Below are 24,527 nucleotides of genomic sequence, written 5' to 3'. Positions count from 1 at the left end.
ACCCAAATTAGCGTTCAAAATTAGTCAAGACCACCTCCTAATAAAACAGTGAAGGTGGTGAGATATTAGACATGCCCACCATCTTCCTCTCCATAAGCCAGACACTCCACCTGTATACACTCTCAGCACTCCCAAACTCTGAAGGACAACCAGGGCAGGGGCGGAAACAGGCCTGTGCGCTTTTTGCTTCCTTATAATGAAAAAGGTTGCCTGTCACGGTTTTCGGGGATATTTATTGGGTTGCTTGTTTTGTATGTGTGGGGTTTTTTTTTTTTTTTTGGGGGGGGGGGGGGAGTTAACATTAGAAGTATGAGGAATGTCAAGCCACTTCTTCCCTTACTTTTGCTGAAGAGCTCCTTGGTGAGAGGGGTCACAGAAGTCACATACTACACATCCTCTACCACCTAAAATGAATGGGCAGGAGCTCTGAACCTTTAACAAAGATGTCCTTTCTCCAAAATGTTTAAGTGTTGCGTTAAATTGGTTTTAAACACTAAAACAGGATCTCATGTAGGAGTGGAGAGGTCATTTTATCTCTCTATTTGACACTGGTGCAACTTCACTTAGAATACACTGTCCAGTTGTGGTGCCCACAATTCAAGAAGAATGTTGATAAATTGGAGAGAGTTCAGAGAATTGACACAAGAATGATTCCAGGATTTAAACATATGTCTTAGAATAGTGAGACTCAGAGAGCTCAAGCTATTTAGCTTAATAAAGAGAAAGTTAAGGGGTGACTTGATTACAGTCTATAAGTAAAGATATGGGGAACAGATATTTAATAATAGGCTCTTCAATCTAGTGGAGAAACATATTACACGATCCAAGGGCTGGAAGTTAAGCTAGACCAATTCAGGCTGGAAATAAGGTGTCAATTTTTGACAGTGAGGGTAACTAATCATTGGAACAATTACTAAGGGTCACGGTGGAGTCTCTGTTATTACCATTTTTAAATCAAGATCATATGTTTTTCTAAAAGATCTGTTCTAAGAATTATTTTAGGAAAATTTGATGTCACGTGTTATATAGGAGATCAAGGCAGATGATCCCAATAGTCGTTCTGGTCTTGGAATCTGAAGTTTTAAACAACTAAAAATCCATTATTTTCTCAATTGCTCAGCTTTCACTATTGACTCTGGTATTGTTTTCTTAGTTCTTCAGTCAAAAGTGTCTTTCAGAGCAGAAAATCTTGAATTTCTAACAGCTTGGGGTGGGAGGATAATCCTTAAGCAATTGAGAGAGGAAGGAACTTTTAGCCAGATTTTTAATTTGTGTTTTTCTTAACTCCTACAACTACCTAACATACTGGGAAACGGGTGTGTCTGTTGAAGATTCATATCACCACATTCACAGATATCCCTCCCTCCCACCCCCAGTCATCCATGAAAACCAAATGTCATACTCCTGTTTCTAATGGGGGAGGGTGGGGGAAGAAATAGAAGATAACATAAACAAATCCACTTTTCTGGCCTTTATCCATAATGAAAAGTGGGGGGGAGAGAGCTAGGAGGAGGGAGAGCACAAGCCTAATATTTTTAAAATCCTTTGTTGGTCACCTTTATTTTAAAACAAAAAAATAAAAAATAAAAATAAAAAAACTAACCTTAGTGGGTCTCGCAAAGCACAAACAGTATTTTTGCCCTTACTAGGAAGGATAGGAGAATATTTACAATAGTTGTCCAAACAGTGTCAACATTTGGTCTGCAAGTTAAGGCCAACTTAAGAATGAATTAGAAACACTGCAATTGCTCCAGGTTTCCCCATTAATTCACAGTCCTTCACCACCCAAGTAATAAATTCAGTCACCAAAGGCAGGCCCCAATTCACTTACTTCTCCTCATTGATATCCGAAACTGTCTGACACTGAACAATATCTGCTTTAAGCAACCATCTTTTAACGTCAGAGGATCACCATCTGGAAAGGAAAACCTCTGCCTCCCTGTCTGCCCCCTTCTGTTGTGAATCTTTTACATTATGAATACACACACTTGCTTTGGAGATAAGATCTCACACGGATCAGAGAGTTCCTTGTTCCGAGGAAAGAACCTTAATCTCTGCAGTTTTATCTTTAATGGATCATTTTATGGGACAATGGATGATGGAATTTAGTATCTTTAACCAGCAGTGTCAATGATTTCAAATAATGACATTTATTGAAACACACAAGTGCACAAGATAAACACAGACTAGGGAGTATCTGCTCAGAAAACCACAATAAAGTGTAAATAGGTAATGACAGAACAAGATTACAGATACACAGGCATCAAATAAACCCACATTATAAAGGCAAAGGAAAAATAAGCTCTGCAGACAGGTGGTCAAATACAATCTTGTGGGAGCCATCACGGGAGGAAGATCAGGACAAGTGACTGCAGTACAGGCTGCACAGTCACCCTTAGGCTCTCTGCAAATTGCTCTGCAAGCTGCACACACAGACCTCAATGAAATTAACATGCGCACAGCATGAACACAGATCAGATGTTCCCTGATGATTCACAGTGAACATAAGAAAGGAGCACAGAACAAGGAGGAAGCCTTTTCCTCTTTAACATGGTATTTGCTCACAGCCATCCCCAGCTGTTCAGCTGGGGTCCAAATGAGTGAGGCCTTAAGCACGAGGCGGAAAGGAAAACTTGTCTAAGAGTGGGATAAACAAAAGTAACACACTAAAGATTCCATATGAATTCCTTTATTTACAATAATAATTAGTGGAATGGAGATTAGAGGGTGCCTTGCTATAGGAACAGGTGCAAAAAGTGAACCAAGAGAGGTGCCCTGTGTGGAAAAAGTGATGTGACCTAAAAGCATCGAGAAAAATTTAAGATGTTTGCAAGAGTACATTTGATTTCTCTGGCCTGCAACTACATCAAGTCCTTCTTTGTCTTATTATACCCCATTTAACAAACAGAAGAACCTTATTGTTGCAGTGACAGGCAGCTACACTGCCAAAAGCCGGCCCTCTAGATTAAACAGGAGCTTTCATCTCCACCTCAACAGTACCATCATTTTACAAAGCATTTTATATATGCAAAGACGACAATGGGCCACAATCTGCTTTGTTACATCCATAGTCACAGAAGTTACTTCCAATTGACATCAGCCTAATAGTAGAATTTGTTCCACCTTCTTGCCATCCAAATCACCACCTCACAGATTTCATGATAATGAGAGGTATCTGGAGGTGGAGCCAACAGTAGTTCTGATGCAGGATTCAGGTTGCCATTGAATAAGCCTTTATAGTGGAAGCAATCTGGCCCCAAGGCACAGGTTACTGGAGACTCAGTCCACTACCCACCAATAAAGTTTGCACCATCTTGTGCTGTAATTTAGAATTAGGAAATCCCATCTCAGAACACACAAGTTCTGCAAGCCTGTGCAGTTGGGAATTGGTCCTGCTTTGAGCAGGGGGTTGGACCAGATGACCTCCTGAGGTCCCTTCCAAAACTGAGATTCCATGATTCTATGATCTCTTCAGCTGTATCTTATCATATCCAGAAGGAAGTTTTGCCTATTTAGGAAGGAAAGAGGTAGATAGAGTATCCATTGCTGAAAACCATAGCCACAGACTCTGTGGATGTTCTGGGGCTGGAGCACCCATGGGAAAAAAAATGGTGGGTATTCGGCACCCAGCAGTCACAACTGTGTGTGTGGGTGGGGTGGGGGTGGGGGTAGGGGGAGAGAATGACATGTTCCTCCACAAAAGAAGCCTGACTTTCCCGGCCAGGGAAATTAAGATCCTTCCATTACTCACAAGGGAGAGACCACCTTGGTGCTCCTGGTAACTCTTGGCAATATAAAGGGCATTTCATACAGCAACATGCTGACATTTCCTTACCAGAAGTCAGCTTGGGTAAAAAAGAAAATGCCAAAATAACTCCTCTTTCACTGTCAGGCTGGCTATACAATCCTGTCTATCCTACATGCACAAGATCCCACCCCCTAGCCCTTGATATCAGAGACGACAGAGTGATTTGGACAAGGTGTACAACTTGAGGGTGAAGTCCCTGTGAGGGGAGAGCCAAAGAGTGCTGCCTGTGCTATACATTTTCTACAGCTTCCTGGCTACGCTGGCCCCTTTAGTCACAGCATTAAACCACTTCTCCAAGTGAGGAGTTAACACAGAGGCCTCCATCCATTGTTCCACAACAGGAAATTTAATAAATTCTTATGGATTAAAATGAAAAACCTCAACCTGTGTTATCAGGAGTTCAGTGTGTCAGATAAAAGTGCACTCACATTTCACAGATTTCCAATTCTGTCTGTCTTCTGGACAGGGTCCCAGTTTTAAGGACTACTAGGTCAGATTCACCCGTACAACTTATCAGCACTAACTGAAGCCGCCTTCTTACTAGTAAGGCACCTTAAAATGCCTATAAAACCCACCAAAATACCCCCAAAACCCTCCACAATACTATCCTATACTTCCAACAGCCATTTCATGGGGGCAGAACAGAGTAGAAGTGCAGCATAGAAAGAAACATAGTGCAATGTTTATTGGCAGAAAGTCTAGAAAGATTAAGAGACCTATTTCCTCCTTAATGAGCGTATGTAACTCTTATTAATGTTAGCCAGAATTATGCACATGCACTGTGGGGGGAGACCACTAAGTGCCTGGCAATACGTTAACAGATGTTCTTATCCTTTACCAACTAGCCTGCAAAAGCTGTCCCCTTCACTGGGCACTGAAAAACGCATGCACCCCCCTTGTTGCTCTTGGAATGGAGCAGAACAAAATGCCTGCAGCAGAACAAAACAAATCTGTCCATTTGTGATGGTGGCCTCATCTGGAAGCCTCTCCCCCCTTCTTTTTTTTTTTGGTTGCTCTTTTAAATGAATTTGAAGAGGAGAAGCAGCCCATTCTAGCAGGAACTTTACAGAGTAGCGGGTTTTGCTGTGACAAAATATCCTTTCACATGACAATAGCACCTTCCAGTCTGAAGTCAGTATCCCTGCTCCAGTCCCCCACTGCACTGAAGAGTAAAATTAAGAGGTATTCCAGATAACATACAGGTCAATGAGAGGCTTCCCTAGGTTCCTTTATGCCTCCCAACCTCCCAGGTCTAGTGAAGTGCATTTTTAATAACCTTCCTCACACAGGAGGAGGATTAAATAGTTGATTCTTACATAGAACTTAGTTGGTGTAGAGCACTATAAATATCAGACACTGTAGGAATTCTGCTATTTTAAATTACTCTTTACTCAGAAGAGGAAATTGATCTGAGATGGCACAAGTGCAGTAAAAAGAAAAACTTGACTCGTGCCCAAATATTAAGAAGGCATGAATGAAAACAGTCCTCCAGTGCCATTGGTGGGTCCTTTCAGTCTTAGCCAGCCCATTTGCCATTGCCACATGAAGCCAGAGTCTACAAGCCCATTCTCCCACAGGGCTCAAGTCAGATGAGGCTGAGAGGGTTATATGGAGAAGGAAAACACTTCTATTTCCTTCACATCTTGTATCAATGACAGAGTGCACTGTTCAAAAGCCTAAGTTATTAAAACCAATCTGTGATCCTGTCAGACTTCCATAGATCAGGTTTGAGCTTTGAGCAGACACTTGCAAAACAGAAGATTGAGTTTCAGCAAGAGCCTTCTCTCTCATCAAAGATGGGCCTCTCTCAATCCAGACTGGGACTATATAGCTGTGATGAATTATTCGTGCTGGGGGAGAAGGCAGTTCATGCATTATACGCTAAGCCAGCAGAATTGGAACGCATTTAGACACACTGCTGTAGAAAAAGGAATGAAATCATCAATTATTATTAATCATGTTTATTACAGTAGTGCCTTAGAACTAACCAAAAATGGAGGGGCCCCACTGTGCTAGGCACTGTACAAACACAGTAGTAGACAGTCGTCGCCATGAAGATCTTACAACTTAAATAGACAAGACAGGTACAGGGTGGGGGAAAGGGGCATAACGAGCCAAATGAACAACGCGATGACAGGAAATGTCGTATTAGCGCCATTATTTTTGGAGAACAGGGGAGGTAGTTATAAGATGATCAGCCAAATGAAAAGAAAAGCAAGTGGCAAGGGGACATTGAAGGGAAGTGGGATGAGGGGAACAGAGCAGGGAGCAGAGGGTAAGAGGGGCAGCTGTGGAATGGAGCTGAGGTGAAGCGACTGAGGGAAGAGGATTTAGATCAAACAGCCAATCAACTTGGGGCAGACGATGCCCAGCCAAAACTGTAAGTAATTCTTTCAGTGTTCCAGGCCCCTGGTTTCGCTCCTTCTATAGTTGCTCTGAACAGCTGGAACCTCTGGTTGATTCCTCTCTGCACTGTTTCCTCAAGACTAGACAAATTAGAAGACTGGGACAAAAGAAACCTGATGAGGTTCAACAAGGACAAGTGCAGAGTCCTGCACTTCGGACAGAAGAAGCCCATTCACTGTTACAGACTAGGGACCGAATGGCTAGGAAGCAGTTCTGCAGAAAAGGACCTAGGGATTACAGTGGACGAGAAGCTGGATATGAGTCAACAGTGTGCCCTTGTTGCCAAGAAGGCTAACGGCATTTTGGGCTGTATAAGTAGGGGCATTGCCAGCAGACTGAGGGACTTGATCATTCCCCTCTATTTGACATTGGTGAGGCCTCATCTGGAGCACTGTGTCCAGTTTTGGGCCCCACACTACAAGGAGGATGTGGAAAAATTGGAAAGAGTCCAGCAGAGGGCAACAAAAATGATTAGGGGGCTGGAGTGCATGACTTATGAGGAGAGGCTGAGGGAACTGGGATTGTTTAGTCTGCAGAAGAGAAGAATGAGGGGGGATTTGCAGGAGCGGCGCCAGGGTTTTTGCCGCCCTAGGCGCAGGGCCGGCTCTAGCCATTTCGCTGCCCCAAACTGGTCCCACAGCTCCGGTGGACCTGCCGCAGGCATGCCTGCGGATGCTCCACCGGAGCCGCGGGCCCAGCGGACCCTCCGCAGGCACGCCTGTGGGAGGTCCACCGGAGCAGCCTGCCGCCCTCCCGAATCCTGGCGCCCTAGGTGACCACCTAGGTCGCCTAAATGGAAGCGCCGGCCCCGGGGATTTGATAGCTGCCTTCAACTACCTGAAAGGGGGTTCCAAAGAGGATGGATCTAGACTGTTCTCAGTGGTACCTGAAGACAGAACAAGGAGAAATGGTCTCAAGTTGCAGTGGGGGAGGTTTAGGTTGGATATTAGGAAAAACTTTTTCACTCAGAGTGGTGAAGCACTGGAATGGGTAACCTAGGGAGGTGGTGGAATCTCCTTCCTTAGAGGTTTTTAAGGCCCGGCTTCACAAAGCCCTGGCTGGGATGATTTAGTTGGGGATTGGTCCTGCTTTGAGCAGGGGGTTGGACTAGATACTTCCTGAGGTCCCTTCCAACCCTGAGATTCTATGATTCTATGACTACATTGTGGGGGAAGGGAAGCATCACCTGCGCTCACAGTGTGTGGGAAGATCTCCCATGCACAGTTCTAGGGATGTGGGGATGCTGGGGGAGGGGTGGCCCAGCAGGGTCCCCTTTTACATCCTCTCCTGCAGGGCAGCAGTCTCTGCTTTGACTGCTCCTACTAGCTGGAGAGTCTCTCTGAAGGCTTTTCCCCCCCAAGAACACATGGGGGGCACCACCTGGGTTCTGGTGCACAGTACATGTTGGGACAATTATCAGTTTACAAAACGTCCACAGCAATGTAACACAATCATTTAAACACTTATCTGATTAAAGAGAATTTCTTATTGTTTCAACTGTGGACTCCTGCTCTGGGCAAAGAAACAAGTGCGACAGTTCAGTAGCTGAATAACGATTCCTCATGGGCAACTGTTTGGTTCTCTAATGGCATTAAAACCATTCAACTCATCCAAGCTTCAGCCTCCCTATAATACACCAGTTCTCTGGAACCTAAGAACAAAGTGTAAAAGCAGCACTGCTCCTGCCTCACGTGATCACTGCGTCCTTCACTATAGCACCACCTGCAGGCCAAACTGTGTCTGCTCAGGCAGCATGGGAGTCTGCAAGAAGGCTTGTTTGAATATCAGCAGTATGGTTTGGTTTGTATTGATTAACTAATGACTGCGGTATATGAAGCCTGAAAGCCTGTATTAATAACTCACTGCTGCATTCCCCCCATCTATCACTGAATTACAGGGGGATGCAACTCTGCATCTCAATACATCATTCCTTTCATGAATCCCAGAGTGATCAACATGCACGCACAGATTCTTAATGCAGAAGCCACATTCCAGAGCAGCTTTGACCAAAACACAGTTGGGTTACTGAAGGGAGTAGGGGGAGCTGCTCTGCCTCTTAATATCCCCCATTAAAAGAAATAAAGGGAATATGTATTACTCTGCCCCCGCTACACACACACACACACACCCCCCAACTGAAAAGAGCCTTGCTTTGGCAAATCACCCCAAGCGCAAATGGTGCTTCGACTAATCCATAAATCAATCACCATCATAAATTCTACCCTCCCTCCATTCAAAACTGCAGAACCATAAAACAGATTACATGGAGGAACAGAGGCTGGATGGCTCCCTGCAGCTCACAAATTTCCTGTCGCTGCATGAATGGCCTTCCCCCTACTTCCCCAAACCCATAAATCTTTCCTGCCAGAATGGAACATGCAAACAATGCAAGGGCGCAGTGCACAAATACTAAAACAAGCCAGCCCTATATGCTTCCCATGTGAGGCTGCTGAAGGTGTCAGTAGGAAGAAAAAAATATTTTCTCTTGTGAAAATCTCTCAAAGCAAAGAGTGAAGAAAATAAACACAGCAGAGAAATATCTACATGAAGATGAATCAAAGGAAAAAACTCTCAGTGCAATGTATTTAAAGTGTTCTCAGTTTCCTAAAGGTTAACAGGCACATTCAAATTTCCAGCTAATCTACCCTTAAGAGACTCACATGCTCTCCAGAGTGTACGGGGTTAAAGGGATCCCACTAATCAAGTTTGATCACACAAATGATTGATTAAACATTTGAACATCCTTGTGCTGTTGCCGCTGTGGGAGAGTAATAACCAGAAGGCAATAATGGGGTGAGGGACAAATATCCCTCCCAACTCCCCCGTTGCCAGACAATTCAGTACCAAACACTAAACTCAGCAGTCTGAAATGAGACTGCACCAAGCTCAAAGCAAATTGCAACATATGTGAGGGTGTGTTAAAGTGGGTGAGGGGTAAAGAACACCACATAGGGGAGATGGGGACAAGCAAGGATAAAATGTCCTGCCTCTGCATTTAGCACTGGAAAGGAAAGAAGCTGGCACAGCTGAGCTTCACAACAGCATTAGGCAGGTCATTTTCTTTATCCAAGATCATTCCCAAGGGATTTACATCTTCTATCCTGGAGGACGGGGAGGGCAAGGGTTCGGGCCAAGAGAGCTGCAATGCACCCTGAGACAATAATGAAAAACAAAATCTGCAGTCAAACTATCAAATCTTTTCCATTTGCAGCTGCTACAGTCTGTGCCATTGGTCAAGAGAGAAGGAAGGAGGGTTCTCAAATACATTCCATTTCCAGATAAACAATATCTGAGCACGGAAACAAACATTTGTCAAATTTACCTCCCCATTTCAGGCCCTAAGAATGCTGGGATCAGAAACAGGCTAGTTACGAGTATGGCTGAGGCAAGCAAGTTTCTCATACGGTTTCCTGACCATTGTGGACAGAGATTTAGCCTATGCAGGGAAGCCTCCTCCCACATTGCTTTGACTCAAGCTATGTTTTTGGAGAGAAAGTTTTATAGAACATTACTCCACTGGTGTTTGGGGGGAAAAAAAGATCCAATAATGCGACTATCCATATATAGGGATGCTCTCAAAACATCTAAGACACACCCTTATTACACACTCAGTGGGCTCCACACCACAGATCTGAGGCTACCTAACAGTATGAGACTTACTGTCTCATGTACATAACCAACTAAATCCACAGTATCAAACTCATTCACAATTTAAGGACTTGTTTAGGTACTGAATAATTCTTCATACTAGGGCAAAGACATATTTCAAATGTAACTCAGCTGTGCACTTCAGGGCAAGGGTAGATTAAAGACTATATTAGCTTTAACCTCAATGGCCAGCTTTTTTAAAGCCCAGAACACAATTAAAAATTGTTCAATTGTAATTAACTGCACCCTCTAAGTTAGGAATTCATGCTCTAACTGTATCTCAGCAGACTAAACAAGCTGCATAAAGGGAACCAATGACAGCAGTTCTGCTACTAACTTGCTCTGTGAAATGGGTACATATTAACACTCACCTACTTCAGAAGGCTGTTTCGAGGCAATGTCTGGAAAGCACTTGGAAATCTTCAGATGGCAACAGACAGTACAAAGCAGCGTTATGCCCTCGAGGGCTGATTCAGATACCTTAAATCTGCATGACTGCTACTGCAGCTTTGAATGGATATAGTGACCAAGCTTCAACATAGGATACAAGAGAACTTATATAAACTCAGGCTAGGTCTACACTGAGGCAGGAGTCGACCTAAGATACGCAACTTCAGCTACACGAATAGCGTAGCTGAAGTCGGCGTATCTTAGGTTGATTTACCTGGCCGTGAGGACAGTGGTGAGTCGACTGCTGCTGCTCCCCTGTCGACTCCGCTTCCATTTCTCGCCGCGGTAGAGTTCCAGAGTTGGTGGGAGAGCAATCTGGGATCGATTTTTATTGCGTCTAGTGTAATCGTGATAAATCGATCCCCAACAGATCCATCACTACCCACTGATCCGGTGGGTAGTGCAGACATACCCTCAGTATATGGCACCTTGTAGCATTACTATTGTCATGGCTTCAACACAAACTTTTGAGTTCAGAAAGGCTGAGACAAAAGACATCCCTCAGCAGAGTGTGATGAGCTGAGAGCATTGGTCTTGGCATTCAATTTAGTTGCTTTTGCCATTATAAAGTCAAGTCTCCTGTTAACGTCATTTGACAATTTGCTGCATTTTAAAGCTCCACATATGGGTATATAAGGTAATTATACATAATACGTATAATTGAGACAGCAAAAACTCCTACCACAAGAGGTTTAATACAGGCTGCAAACTGGAATAAATTCAAACTTTAGAAAATGAAGACAGACTATGAAAAGGTTGTAATTAAGCTACTAATGTAAGAGGAACAGTATATTATAATTAGGGAGAGACATGCAAGCAAGAGACTCAATCTGGCAGCTCCATGACTGTGAAGCTTAAAATGAAATTACTCAACAGCTCAAAGTTTCCTGAAGCGTTGTTTGAGTCGAGGTGCCCCCTTCCTACCTCATGCCTCAAAGAATGGCCTCTGCTGGGTGTGAGACAGCCACATGGTCATCACAACACGCTACAGACGAATCTGAACATTGGAGAATCAAAGGAGGTATGATCAAGCTTTTCCGACAAGAGGCAAGCAAAACACAGTGCCCCCTTTGGGTTGATCTCTAAGCAGGAACAGCACCAGCTGAGGACAGACACGGTTACCCACCTCTTCTCCCAGGATGTGTGTGATGACCTAGAAGAGGTGTAAGTCAATAGGCGGACCACAGGTCAAATATGGACAGCCACACACTTTTGAATGGACCCTGAAATCTTTTTATTTAATCATCATTATTGTTGTTGTTTTATTATGTTCTCTGGAGTCTATCCTTGATTATACCTTGACCAAGAAATTTAGATCTTGACAAAAATAACTGACTACCCCTGATCTAGAAGCTGAGGGACCGCGGCAATTGTTTAGTGAGAGTTTGGAAGCAGAGAGAAAGCTGCCCTTCTTGACGCCTTCTATCTCTCTTATCACTGGATGACCCTCCACTGTCTGTGCACTTCACTTTACTCTCAACATTTCGCATCTGCTTCCCTTGGAAATGAGACTGGAGGAGGAACTGATTTTGCCACAGTTTGTTCTGCTCAGTCTATGAAAGTGAAGTAACACAAGGAGGCGTTGGCACCAGGGCTTCTGTGCAATGAAATAGAGACACACACATACACAAAACAAGCAGCTGTACAAACAGTTTATACTCAGGGTCCTAAGAAGTCATCGTCATCCTCCGAAATGCAAACATTAATTGTAACTCCCATACCAACATACACAATCCATGCTTTGTGGGAGGCTGACCTACCCCAGAGGACAGGAATGGAGAGGTTACTCCACAGTGACTTGTTCTGGGCACACTACCCACTGAGACTCATCCACACAAAATCTCTCTCCCATATTATATTGCATGCCTCCCTCTCTTGTGAGAGCCTTATCATATTCACTTTATCTTCACTGGAAAGAGTCCTGAGGTGGCTTTCCACAGTCCAAACTTTCCTCACCCTCCCAGAGGAGAGTTGAAGGGCTTCTTCCCTTTACCAAGTCCACTGAAAAGTAAAACTTGGAGAGGGATAATTCCAGCAGAACCCAGCAGGGCCAGAGTCTGGGAGGCAACCTCATTTAGCCTGATTTCTGCCCCCTTCCCAGCAGGAGGAGGATAAGTAGCCTTTTAGGCTGGGCAAGATCCCCTCCACTGCAAAGCAGGACTATTCACTAGAGACCTGACAGCATCATTCTGGATTAAACTAAAGAAACCTAAAAAAAATGATGTGGATAAGAAAAATATTTATATTTACATGTGTATGGGGGGTATATTTATTTATTTGATGGACTACTTCGAGCAGGTGGAAGATCACCAATATAGAAAGGATCATTCAGTTTCAGTGTAGAAATATCTCTAGCTTACAACCTAACAATAGCCCTCCCTCTATTATTGCAGAGCACAGAGCCAAACTGGTCGAGTTTGTAACTCTCTCCATTCCTGCTATTCCCCGAGGTGCCTCTAAGATGATCACTGCCAGGGTCGAAGAGTCTATAAAAAGGATGAAGAACGCTGGGAAATTTCCACAGAGGTGCGGCCAGAAAAACAGAACCATCATTACAGACATTTCTGAGGCCAGCCTGCTGTGCAGGAGTCTCTGCTCTGAAGTTCAGGAGCTCCCCCCACTGATCTGTAGCAGCATGGCAACCATAGCTGGGAAATGAGAATTGGCTAGCATGCCTGAAAATTCTCAGGTCTGCTCAGAGCCGTTTGCAGACTCCAGACTCCTTATCGATGTGCTTTCACAGAAGAGCTTCAGAAATCATTAATCGGAGCTGTCAGGGTGAAGAGCAAGGAGGAAGAGACCTGGGCAAGTGATGTGCTCTAGTCTTGCGCTTAAGGGAACAGCGGAAGTCCTGCCAAACCAGCAATGGCATCTTGTCAAAACACATCTACCTTTGTGTTAGAGACTGTCATCTATATAACAAGCTCAGCCCAACAGAAAAATGTTTTGCCCAACCCACGGCCTGACCTCAACATCCTTCTTTTTCATAATATTTACTTTATGTAATTGTTTACAATACAAAACCTGCCCAGACACTGAATGGCTGGGTTACTCTAAAATCTTATCCACTCTCCTTTGCTAAACGTGGCACAATCAGCTCTCCACCAGTTGCAGAGTACTCTCCTGTAATTTTAATGGGCAAAAAACAAAAAATAAATACACACACAAATCTCGTAAGTCCCTTTAAAAGCAGGTTTTATCATTTCTCCTCCCCAGCCCATGCACAAATGTCTGGTGGTTGCTCTCTCCAACAACTGTGATTCCTCTTTACTTCTCCACTAGGAACTGGGATTCAGTTTTTGCAGGTCTCCTCTTGCTTCACCTGCCCCCACCCCCAACTCCTGAGCAAGATGAAAGAAACAAAAGCAGATGAAACCCTCTAAGCACTTTGGCAGCTGTTGGCTCTACAACACAGGTTGAGCTTTCAGTTCTTCTGTTTTGCGTCCTTCAGGTAACTGTGCAGCACACACAGCCATCTTTAGCTACAAGCTCTACTTCTCCCACAGAAACAGGGGCTAACTTGTGGGAATCCCACTGTTTAATGCAGAACTGGTATTGAGGGAAGCCGCAACAGCATTACAGGAAGGGCTGGTTGTCCTTTTGATAAGCATCACTGCCCGTTACTTATATTACTCCACAAAGAATTTGTGAAACTGGAAAAATGCAGGGTAGAAGGGCAACATTCCAAGTCAGGCCTCATATACCTACAGTGCCATTTAAAAATGGCTTATTTTCTCTAGATTCTACAGGTCTGTTGAATCTTACACGGATTTAACATGCGGAATTTCAGCTTTACGCGGTCGACAAAAACAAAAACAAAAAAGAGAAAAACAACAATTTTAATACTGTACTTGTAGTGCGGGCGATTCCGCCCATCATTCAATTCAATGTCATTTTGACTATACTCGTTTTTCGCTTTTCGTGCTAACCATGGAATGGAACCCCCACAGCCTTTATTCTTAAACCTTCACCCACAAAATCCAAATGCTACTGCGTAGGATCTTTGTACACAAAGCAGCAGCTGCTATTTTGGTGCTGGGCCTATGTTTCTCTCAAGAGATAAACTGGTCTCATTCCTGTTTTCTGAAGGCAACACTCCTCTTCTGGAGTAAAGAATGAAAAACCTCAAGAAACAAAGGAGAAGGGGCTGACTATGCACAAAGGTGTAAAGGAGTGACAGGTGTCATTAAAACCACGTCCCCAAATGCAAACCCTGTTTACATTAAAGACGGGTTCTGCATGCAGCATTTCAGAGCACACATTTTACATCAACTTATATCTATTTGCTGATGTGTGGCTTTAGACTACCAAAACCAAGACTTTACGCTTGACCTTTCCTCATGTTCACTGCTACATAGTTAAAGGACAGTAAAAATTTCTGATGTGCCTCTGGCACCACCTAGTGGAAACCAAGGACCAAATACAGATGATTTTAGATGTGCTGCTTCCAAAGACAAAGACAACTTGATGGTATCTAAAATGAAAGTTTGTCACTTTTTATTCAGAGCCCAGAGATCCACTTCTCCTCAAGTCACACTAGTTTATCATAGAGTGCATAACTGTTCCTGTAGGTCCTTTCACCTCTGCCTGAATAAGAGAAACCGTGAAGCCAGGTGAGCCACAAAAATAGATTAATATCTTCCATTGGGTGATTCAAAGATTTGCACCAAGACCACAGCTGAATGTGACACAGACCAGCCCCTCCCCCCCATTCCCTCTGTATTGTAATGGAACACCATATTTAGCCATTACAGGCTCTTTCCTCCTGGCAACTCTCATACACCCGCAGGCTCTATCAGCCTGGAAATAAGTGGCATCACTGGGGACTCATATTGTTGAGAGACGGAAAGATCTTGTCTGCCAGTGCCAGGGCACAGAGACAAGAGCTTTACTGTGACATTTAAGCTTGAATTTGCATGCAAATGTCAATATTTATTAGTCACATCAAGATCCTCAGCAAATCACTCTTTTGGGTTGCCAAGTCTCTCTGGTTATACTTTTAAACAGAAGGAAGCCTGTGGAAACCAAATATACAGGCTTTTTATAAGCTATTTAATTCCATCTTCCCTGACTCCTCCATTTCACCCTATTTATTGATCATTTTCATAGAAAGTTAGTTTTAACCAGGAAATGCATAAGCACCTCCAAAAAATACTTAATATGCTGATTCAAGAATCAGCCAGGAAGAAGTAATTCCCTCATCTTCCTCCAGAGATTGGGAATATCTGGCATATTGAACTGCAGAAGCTTACGATAACAGATGCCGTCTGCCCCACAGCAAAATGTGAGGACTGCAGTGTTTTAATACTGAAGTGCTTCGGCAGTGCTCATGTTTCACTGTCACTGTTTGCTTATGTCTCTCAGCTTCAATCCTGTGCATTCATTACAAAAAGTCTCAATGTTGAAATACAGCTCTCACTGTTTTTATCCCCTTCCCTCCCCAAGAGCCCTATTCTCTTATGGACACCCTTAAAGGAGGATGTCAGAGCCAGGACTTATACTTCAAAAAGTGAGACAGCAAGACAGAGAAGTGAAGGAAAGATAATGTATTCAAATGGCAAGTAGGAGAGAAAGAGTGGGGAAGGAGAGCCTGTGTAGACCTCTATTGAAATAGCCTGCAAAGGAATGCTAGTGTAGACTGGGTTTTCAGGAGTTTTTTGTGCAATGGAAGAAGCCAGCTGTTTATGTCAGTATAACTAATCTAAAGTCTAAGGGGTACTAACTTACAGTGATGTCAACTTTATGACCAAATATATTCACTTTCATCTTACTGTCAATTACTAGCAGTTGGCTTCCTATCAAGGTTGTGTATTGGGGTGATACACAAGACCTTATATAGAAGCAGAACATGAGGCTAGGATAGTGTCCGAGCAGAGACAAAGGTTCACGACTATTTCTCTCATCAACATTCTACCCACTTACCAGGATTTCGGCTCCCCAAAATGTAGGTAGTTGATGCTGTAGAGATCCATGTCCTCAGTATGCCATGCAAATGTTGTTTTCCACATGCCAAAATAAAGGTAGGGGGTGTTCACACCTTCTATGATAATCCCACATTCATGCTCCACCATGTCCAACAGGGTGTTCAGATTCCCAATATTCCATTCTTCTACATCCTACAAGACAAGAGGGCTCCATTCAGCATACTCAAAGCAGAAACGTATCAGGAGCTGCTTTAGCAGAACAGACTGATAATCCTTGATCTGCTCCAGTATTCTGTCTCTAAAATTTGCTGAAGTCAGGTACGTCATAGGTACAACACGACACAACAAAGAAATAAGGGCTAACTTCCTGAGCCCAAAGAGGGATCAATGCATGCTTTGAAACATGACAGTGATAGATCTTGCAACATTTTTATCTTGGTTAATATGAAGTCAGATGCTACTCTTTTATATAAAGATTAATCTTTTTTTTTTTTAAATCCATATATTTTATGCAGTGCAGTTTATGCCCTACATCTCCTCTTCCCCCCCCCCACCCCCCAAGTGATTACAAAAGCTATAAGATACACAAAAAGGTTAAAAGGAATTATGTTCACATCCAAAATTTTCTCTCTTTAAAGCCTAAAATTTGGATATAAATTTATTCTAACGTCTTGTGTTTTCCAGACAGGCTTCTGTGTCTGCACTAATTCAGTCCCTTTAAGTTCCAATCATTTCCAATATATTTGTTTGTTGTTTTTTTAAATAAATGTTCACCATATACTAAGGAAAGGTTTTGCTACTTCTTTGGTAAGGCTTCAAGATAGTGTTTAATCAGAAGCTGCATTATCTCCAGAGCAGGCACGTGTGTTCTGTGGGGGCTCCACCACTGGAAAACTGACTCAATCAGAAAAATAAAATTGAGTGACAGTAAAGTAAATTTACACGCTCTTTTCAAATAACTTTCAAGTGAAGGATCCCCTTTGAGGACACTGATCAAGTGCACTGGACTGTATAGTGCCTATACCAGTAGATGGCTCTAAAGCAGCAGCAGTCCTTCACTGAACAGACTGTTAGATTCAGTGCTTTCAAAAGTGCCCTTAATTAAGGAGAATACATGCAAAGCCAAAGTAAAATTACAGTGGCCCACCTCAAATGCTGGCCTAAAGATGTCATGAAGACAAAATTGGGATGTGGAATTTTGCTATTTTCAAGATTTTAAGAGAAGCAACAGTGGAGAGAAAAAAAGTTTAACAGTTCCTGTTCGTTGGTTTTCTCCATCTCCGTAGAGACTGGAAAGACCACAGATGAGCACAAGATGGTAGCGGAAAGGTTGACCGAGTGCAGAATTTCCAAAAGGAAGCTAGCAGTACCCTCCCCCTCCCCCTCTGAGTGCCCCGTATGTATTCAAAATTGTTCTTGAAATACCTGCTTCAGCTTGCTTGCAGCACCTATAGGATTAGTAGAGATTCAAGTTGCATCCACACTATTGCTTTTAAAAAGCAATTTAACTTAACATGGTTTAAATGGCTAACTGTTAAATTAAACCTTTTTCACAACCATATTAAAAGTATCTCTACTGTTATGCCAAACACCAATTCAAATGCACTTTTCAATACATGGAAACATGGAACACATTAAAGGTAAGTGTCCCTTGATTCCACTTTTACATCAACCTGCACAGCACCTCAGAAAGGATCCCAATAAAAACACAAAAGGAAGTGGAACAATAGGTGTAACGTAACTACATATTTGAGCATTCCAAAACCTCAGTGATGGGAGCAACATAAATATTAAGACAAAGCCAGTTACGAAGAGCATGCGCATACATTTAAATGTCTGGTAATCCAATTACAGGTTATCTGTTTATCTGAAGTGAATAACCCCTACTTACAAGGTTCAAATACCGGTGCAAAAATCAATTTTGAAAAACTTTCTTTTAAAAAAAAAAAAACAATATATTTCATCCAGGTTATCATCACTAGAAAATGCCACAGGCATGCAAGAGACACTAATATTAATGTATTTAAGTCAAGTCAACAAACATTTTGAGTAACCACTGCTGTGGAAGGCCTCAATAACGTGTATTTATTCCAAATCAGATAAGTGGGGGGGGAGGGTGTATTTTTCTTTATACAGTCAAGTAGCTCTAGTGTAGAATGTTTGTTCCCAATGTTTGCTCTGTTGCGTATACAGAAGCACTACACATTTGACAGTGTGATCTCATTTTAACTGTCTAAATATTACAACCAGTCAGTCAACACTCCAGAGATGCAGTTTTCTACTCAAAACGAAAGAAGGATGAGGGGACCATTGTATATTTCTCCTCTTCAAAGAGAACCTTATTCTGATTTTTAGAAGTTCTTTATAACCACTATCTAGTCCAGGGGTTGGCAACCTTTCAGAAGTGCTGTGCAGAGTCTTCATTTATTCACTCTAATTTAAGGTTTCACGTGCCAGTAATACATTTTAATGTTTTTTAGAAGGTCTCTCTCTACAAGTCTATATATTATATAACTAAACTAGTGCTATATTGTAAAATAAACAAGATCATCAAAATGTTTAAGAAGTTTCATTTAAAATTAAATTAAAATGTTGATCTTACGCTGCTGGCCCACTCAGCCCACTGCCGCTCAGAGGTTCCATCCACTGGCTTTTGCCAGCCGGGATCCTGGCTGCGGGACCCCCTCAGCCCGCTGCCGGTCTGGGGTCCCGGCCCTGCCCACATACAGCAGGTATCTCCCTGGTTCAGGCCCATTCTCTTCCTCTCTCTCTGCCCTGAGCTAAGGGTGGGAGTGGACTGAGCACAGGGCTGGGGATGAAGGGTCTGGCCAGGAGCTAGAATGAGGGAGGGGGTTCAGGGTTGGGGCAGGTGGTTTGGGTGTGGGGGCACTTACCTGGGCAGCTCCCATTTGGTGTGAGGGGTGCAGGTGGGAATTTGAGTGCGGGTGCAGGAGCTCCCATTTGGTGCTCAGGGTGGGGCTGGGGATGTGCGGGGTGCAGGTGATGTGGGGGGGGGCTCGGGATGCAGGGGATGCAAAAGCCAGGGCAGAGGGCTAGGCACATATGAGGGGGGTGCAACAGTCAGGGTAGGGGGGCTGGGTATGTGTGAGGGTGCCAGAGTCAGGGCTGGGGTCACGCGGGGGGGGTGGAGTCAACAGAGGGCTGGATGGTACAGGGCTCAGGGCAGGGGCCTGGGGGAGGGTGTGGGGCTCAGGGCAGAGGGCTGGATGACTGTCCCTCCAGAACCCCCAACCCCACCCACTCCTTGTCTTGACTACCCCCTCCTGGGACCCCACCCCCTATCTAAGCCTCCCTGCCCCTGGTCCCCTGATTGCCCCCCTTAGGACCTTACCCTCTACCTGTCCCCTGATTGCCCCAACTCTTATCCACACCCCTGCACCCAGACAGAACCCCCCGGACTCCCATGCCTATCTAACCGCTCCCCACCCCCTGACAGGATCCCCAGAACTCTGGACCCATACAACGCCCCACTGCTCCCTCCCCTGACCGTCCCCTCCAGAGATCCCCCCACCCTAACTGCCTCCCCAGGACCCTCCTTGCTCCCTGTCCCCTGACCCCTATCCACCCCCCACCCCCTAACAGACCCTGGGATTCCCATGCCCCATCCAACCCCCCCTGCTCCCTGACTGCCCCCTCCACAAACCCCCGCCACTAATCACCCTCCCATCCAACCCACCCTGCTCCCTGTCCCTTGACTGCTCCCACCCCTTATTCAACCCCCTCCCCCAGACCCAGACCCCTTTCCATGAGGCTCCCCGCTGATCCGGAGTCCCGCCGCCACGCGCGCATTGCTCTGAGGGGCGGGGTGGGGCTGCGCGCGGCGGCAGGACTCCAGATCAGCGGGGACTGTCTTTCCCTTCCCACAGAGCCAAACGCTGCCCCGCAGGAGCGCGCATCCCCGGCCTCCAGAGCGCTGTGCTCATGGGGAAGGGGGGGGAAGGAGGGGGAGGGGCCGGGGCCAGAGGCTTGCTGTGCTCAGCCCGACTCTCCAGCCCGCGAGCGCAGACCCTGCAGCTTGCAGCGTTGGCAGGATTTTTAATGGCACACTGGGGTCCCGGCAGGCCCCAGTGTGCCATTAAAAATTGGCTCACGTGCCATAGGTTGCCGACCCCTGATCTAGTCACTTTCCCTAGTGAACACACAAAAGTCGTCTTAGGACACTCGCAACCAATAAAAAAGGTGTCCACTCCTCTGAAAAGAGGTATTACAGTTACCTAAATAACCCCTGTAGTTCCAGTTGGATATCTGCTCTGCTCTGCACATTGGAGTCTAACCAGTGAAACGTGTTCACTCTTTATCCCAGCTCAGTGTAGATAGGTGTGTGCAGGACAACTATACCCAAAATAAAGAATTAGAAATCCATATCAATTTCCTACTCATCCATGAAGCTAAAATGGTTTATATAAGAACATTTCACCATTGACTTCAACAGGAGCAGAGTTAGACCAAGGGTGAATTCTTTTGAAAATCCTAACTCTGTGTACAAAAAAAAAAATACACTACCACATTTAATAACAAATATTTTGTAGATTTGAGTCTGGTTTAGAAGTTAGTTTAAAATATTTTATATAAATGTGCATTTACATATTTAAAGACAAAAAATTAGTTACTCTTTGTTAAGGCAGATTGAATTACAGTTTTAGATGGTTTAAAAATAGGCAAAGTCTGTAAAAATCAGATATTAGGGAAAGAAAAGACCCTTCATTGGTCCAATCCAGCTTTATCCTTAATATAATATAGTACCTGTTTACTTGCCAGGGTACTCGGATTCTAAAATACTTGCCTATAAATAAAACTGTCCACATTAACCAAACATTTTAGATGTATTAAAAAAAAGAGATTATCAGTTTATAGTCCGTTACTTTATCTCCTCAAAAATGAGTGTTATTTTCCGTTAAAAGGTTGTATTTACAGATAGTGAAGATAATTTTTTACTACCAGCATAAGGCCTAAAGTGTTGTTTCCGGATCGCCACAGCATTTCAGCAGAAATCTATTTCACTCTTTGGCTGCTTTTCCAAAGGGAAAAAAAAACCCACCCAAAACAGGAAGGTGGCAGGTGCGCTTGCTTTTCCTAGAGTCCATCTGGTTGGACAGTCCATTCTAACTGGGTGGCCATTTTCTTTAACGGTGTTGCGGATGAATCAGGAGAACAGATCTCCAGTCTCATCTCTGCTAGAGGCTTTGTGTGATCTCTGATTAGGTACTTTTTGTCTGATTCTTAGAGAAGCCAAGCACTCTCAGCTTCCACTGACTCCACTGCCCAGCACTCTGAAAATCAGACCACATAGTTTCCCCATGAAGAAAATGGGGACAATACCTGCCCTTGCATAGGTGTTGCCAAGCTAAATTAACTGTTTGTAAAGTGCAAAGCAATTCTAGTGCATTGCAAGGCACTGCAGAAGTATTATTGCTATTTATTCAGTGGGAACTAAACGTTATGGTCTATCTAACAAGCAGCTGAAAAGTATGTACATATCACTTACTGCATCATATAGTGAGCCACTGATATCTGCCCCATAAATTGGTGAGACGAATGTCAGATTCTTCCAGTATTTGCGTTCCAGGTCTTCAAAATCCTGGTGACGAGGAGTACAGTACCTGACCAGCAAAAGGAAAAGCTAAGAGTTTAGGAACTTAGATGTTCAACAAGTATAGTTACTGTCTTTTACACTTTGAGCTACTTAGCAGACCCAGAGGAACCTATATCCGAACACCTAGTTAATCACTCTGCTCTGCCTACTGTAACTGATTGGCTGCAACTAGTGTTTCCTCAAATTTTTCCCACCCATGTGGGGAATGAATTTTTTTGTGCGCACCAATACGGAGCCGATGTGTGACATGAAGCTGTGTGACACATCACCTCCATATTGGTGCACATAACAAAATTAATGTGGCGGGGTAGGGCCAAGGGGTTTGGAATGTAGGAGGGAGCTCAGGGCTGGGGCAGAGGGCTGGAGTGCGGGGGGTGGGCTTGAGGGCTCCGGCTGGGGACACGGATGAGGGGTTTAGGGTGCAGTGGGGCTCCCTGGGGTTACAGTGGGGAGAGAGGTTGCCCCCCACCCTCCAGCTCTCTCTTCCTGCTGCAGAACCTGGGCTGGGGAGGAGAGGTACCTCTCCCCTGGCCGCGGCAGGTCCGGGTTGGGCTAGGGCTCGGAAAGGCACGCCTGTCCCCCAGACACGGCAGGTTCAGGGCTGGGCTGGGTCGGGTGCCTAGCCCCCAGCTGTGGCAGGTTCGGCCCAGGCTGGGTCAAGGGAGGGTGCCTGTACATGTTCAGCAGAACATACGAGGATGCTCCAGCACAGCCTCCTCCAATTACAAAACTGAAACATTACAAGTACAAGCCATTCCCACCAGAATGTTTCCAATTTAACAAGTTTGGCTGCAATTCCTTCCCAGCTTGTAAAGAAGAAAGGCTTTCCAACTGCCCCTCCCAATTCACAATACCACACCAGATTGTCACTCATAACAATTACATACTTCTCACTGTTGGCCAGACGCCGGTATTCTCCCACCGTCATGGGTTTCTTCTGTATATTATACTGGGTGAATAATCCCGACTGCCCAGTCACCACCTGCTGGATAGGCGCTGGGATGACCATGTCATCGATATCATCGTAAGTCTTTCGGGGCTTCCATTCCTTGGGAGGAATCACCTGAAAGAGGAGGAAAGAAAAACAAAAGACACATCTATGCCATGCAGACACTTAACTTCTTAAGACAAACACTAGTGTAGGCATATTTCACACTGCTGCAGTCCATCTAACTCTGCTTAGAGCAGGCCTAGGTGACAGTGGTTAAAACACAGGCAGCCTGTCTACTACAAGCCTCTCCCACTGATGGAGCTGAACCAGAGGAAGATCAATGGTGAGAAATATTTTTTGAAGTTAGTTTAGACTTTCACTGTACATCAAAACAGTTTATACCCTTCTTTCCTGGAAAGTGGCATTTTTTTCCCTCTCCTCCACCCTAAGAAACTGTAATAAATCCACTATCAGCCCTATTACAAGACAGTACCCACACCCACTGATATCAGAGCCTTTCAGAGATTTCTAGTGACACTATCCTCTCCATGGTGGAAAAACAATTAAAAATAGGGAGATTCACAACACGACTGAAATTGTTTGGTATAACTCAATTATAACAAGCAATTAGTAGTTTGCTTCTTTTCCATTATAAGTTTGTACAAGCCCTGATTTTACCCCAAAATGGAAAATAGGAGCTAAAACCTGGTGAAAATGGAAAGGAATTGCCCCAGTTAGCAGTATGTTGTGGAATACACCTCAGCATAGGACCCAATCCAACTCAAGACTCCCATTGCCTTCACTAGGAGTTAGAACAGGCCCATAACTGCAGAACTTCTTTTCTATTGGATACCTGCAGTACTACTCTATTTTTAATTTGCTTCATGGAATGATTTCAGGACCAGTGGTAACATGAAGAAGGCTGGCAAACCCTGCTGAGATTGTCACACTCAAGTCTACAGATTATTAAACCCTTCTGAGCTTTCAAAGGGCTCTCAAGCTCTCCCTACACTAAACAGGAACAGAATTAGCCTGATGATTTTTATACATTATTCTTGCAAGAGGAAATGCTAAAGTACTTTCCCTGGAACAGTAGATCAGGACTGGGTTAGAAAGACGGTTTCAAAACAGGTTATAAGAGCTCTTCCACATAGGGTTGCCAACTCTCCATGATTGTCCTGGAGTTTCCAACAATTAAAGATTAATCTTTAATTCAAGATGTCATGTGATGAAATCTCCAGGAATACATCCAACCAAAATTGGACACCCTAGCTCAGGGGTGGGCGAAACTTTTGGCCCAAGGGCCACATCTGGGTGTGGAAATCGTAGGGCAGGCCATGAATGCTCATGAAATTGAGGGCTGGGGTGCAGGAGACGGTGAGGACTCCGGGCTGGGGATGAGGGGTTGGGGGTGCAGGAGGGTGCTCCAGGCTGGCACCGAGGGGTTCAGAGGGTGGGAGGGAGATCAGGGCGCAGGAGGGGGTCAGGGGTGCAGGCTCTGAGACCCACTTACCTCAAGCAGCTCCCAGAAGGAGCAGCATGTCCCCCCATGGCTCCTACACAGAGGCGTGGCCAAGCAGTTCTGCACATTGCGCCATCCGCAGGCACCGCCCCTGCAGTTCCCACTGGCCGCTGTTCCTGGACAAGGAGAGCTGCGGGAGTGGTGCTTGGGGTGGGGACAGTGTGTGGTGCCCCCAACTGTCCCTATGCGTAGGAGGGGGGAGCTGCTTGAAGGAGCAACGCAGA

At 44.6% G+C, this 24,527-nt stretch overlaps 1 protein-coding gene across 8 annotated transcripts in view; it reads right to left on the bottom strand.

Moving 5' to 3' along the window:
* Positions 1-24,527, bottom strand: part of KDM4B (lysine demethylase 4B) — a 157,257-nt gene that overhangs the window by 96,633 nt on the left and 36,097 nt on the right. For 7 of the 8 annotated variants that reach the window (XM_050934416.1, XM_050934417.1, XM_050934418.1 and 4 more), the window contains exons 3-5: positions 22,738-22,913; positions 21,743-21,857; positions 16,235-16,428 (exon numbers count right to left, since the gene is read on the bottom strand). In XM_050934416.1, coding sequence (XP_050790373.1) covers positions 16,235-16,428; positions 21,743-21,857; positions 22,738-22,913 — 485 coding nt within the window. Of the gene's footprint in view, positions 1-11,593; positions 11,910-16,234; positions 16,429-21,742; positions 21,858-22,737; positions 22,914-24,527 lie in introns of those variants that run through there. The other variant, XM_050934423.1, reaches the window with a different exon arrangement.

Source organism: Gopherus flavomarginatus, chromosome 24, assembly GCF_025201925.1.
Source record: "Gopherus flavomarginatus isolate rGopFla2 chromosome 24, rGopFla2.mat.asm, whole genome shotgun sequence".
Classification (NCBI taxonomy): domain Eukaryota; kingdom Metazoa; phylum Chordata; order Testudines; family Testudinidae; genus Gopherus; species Gopherus flavomarginatus.
This window is presented reverse-complemented; position numbering and strand designations above follow the sequence as displayed.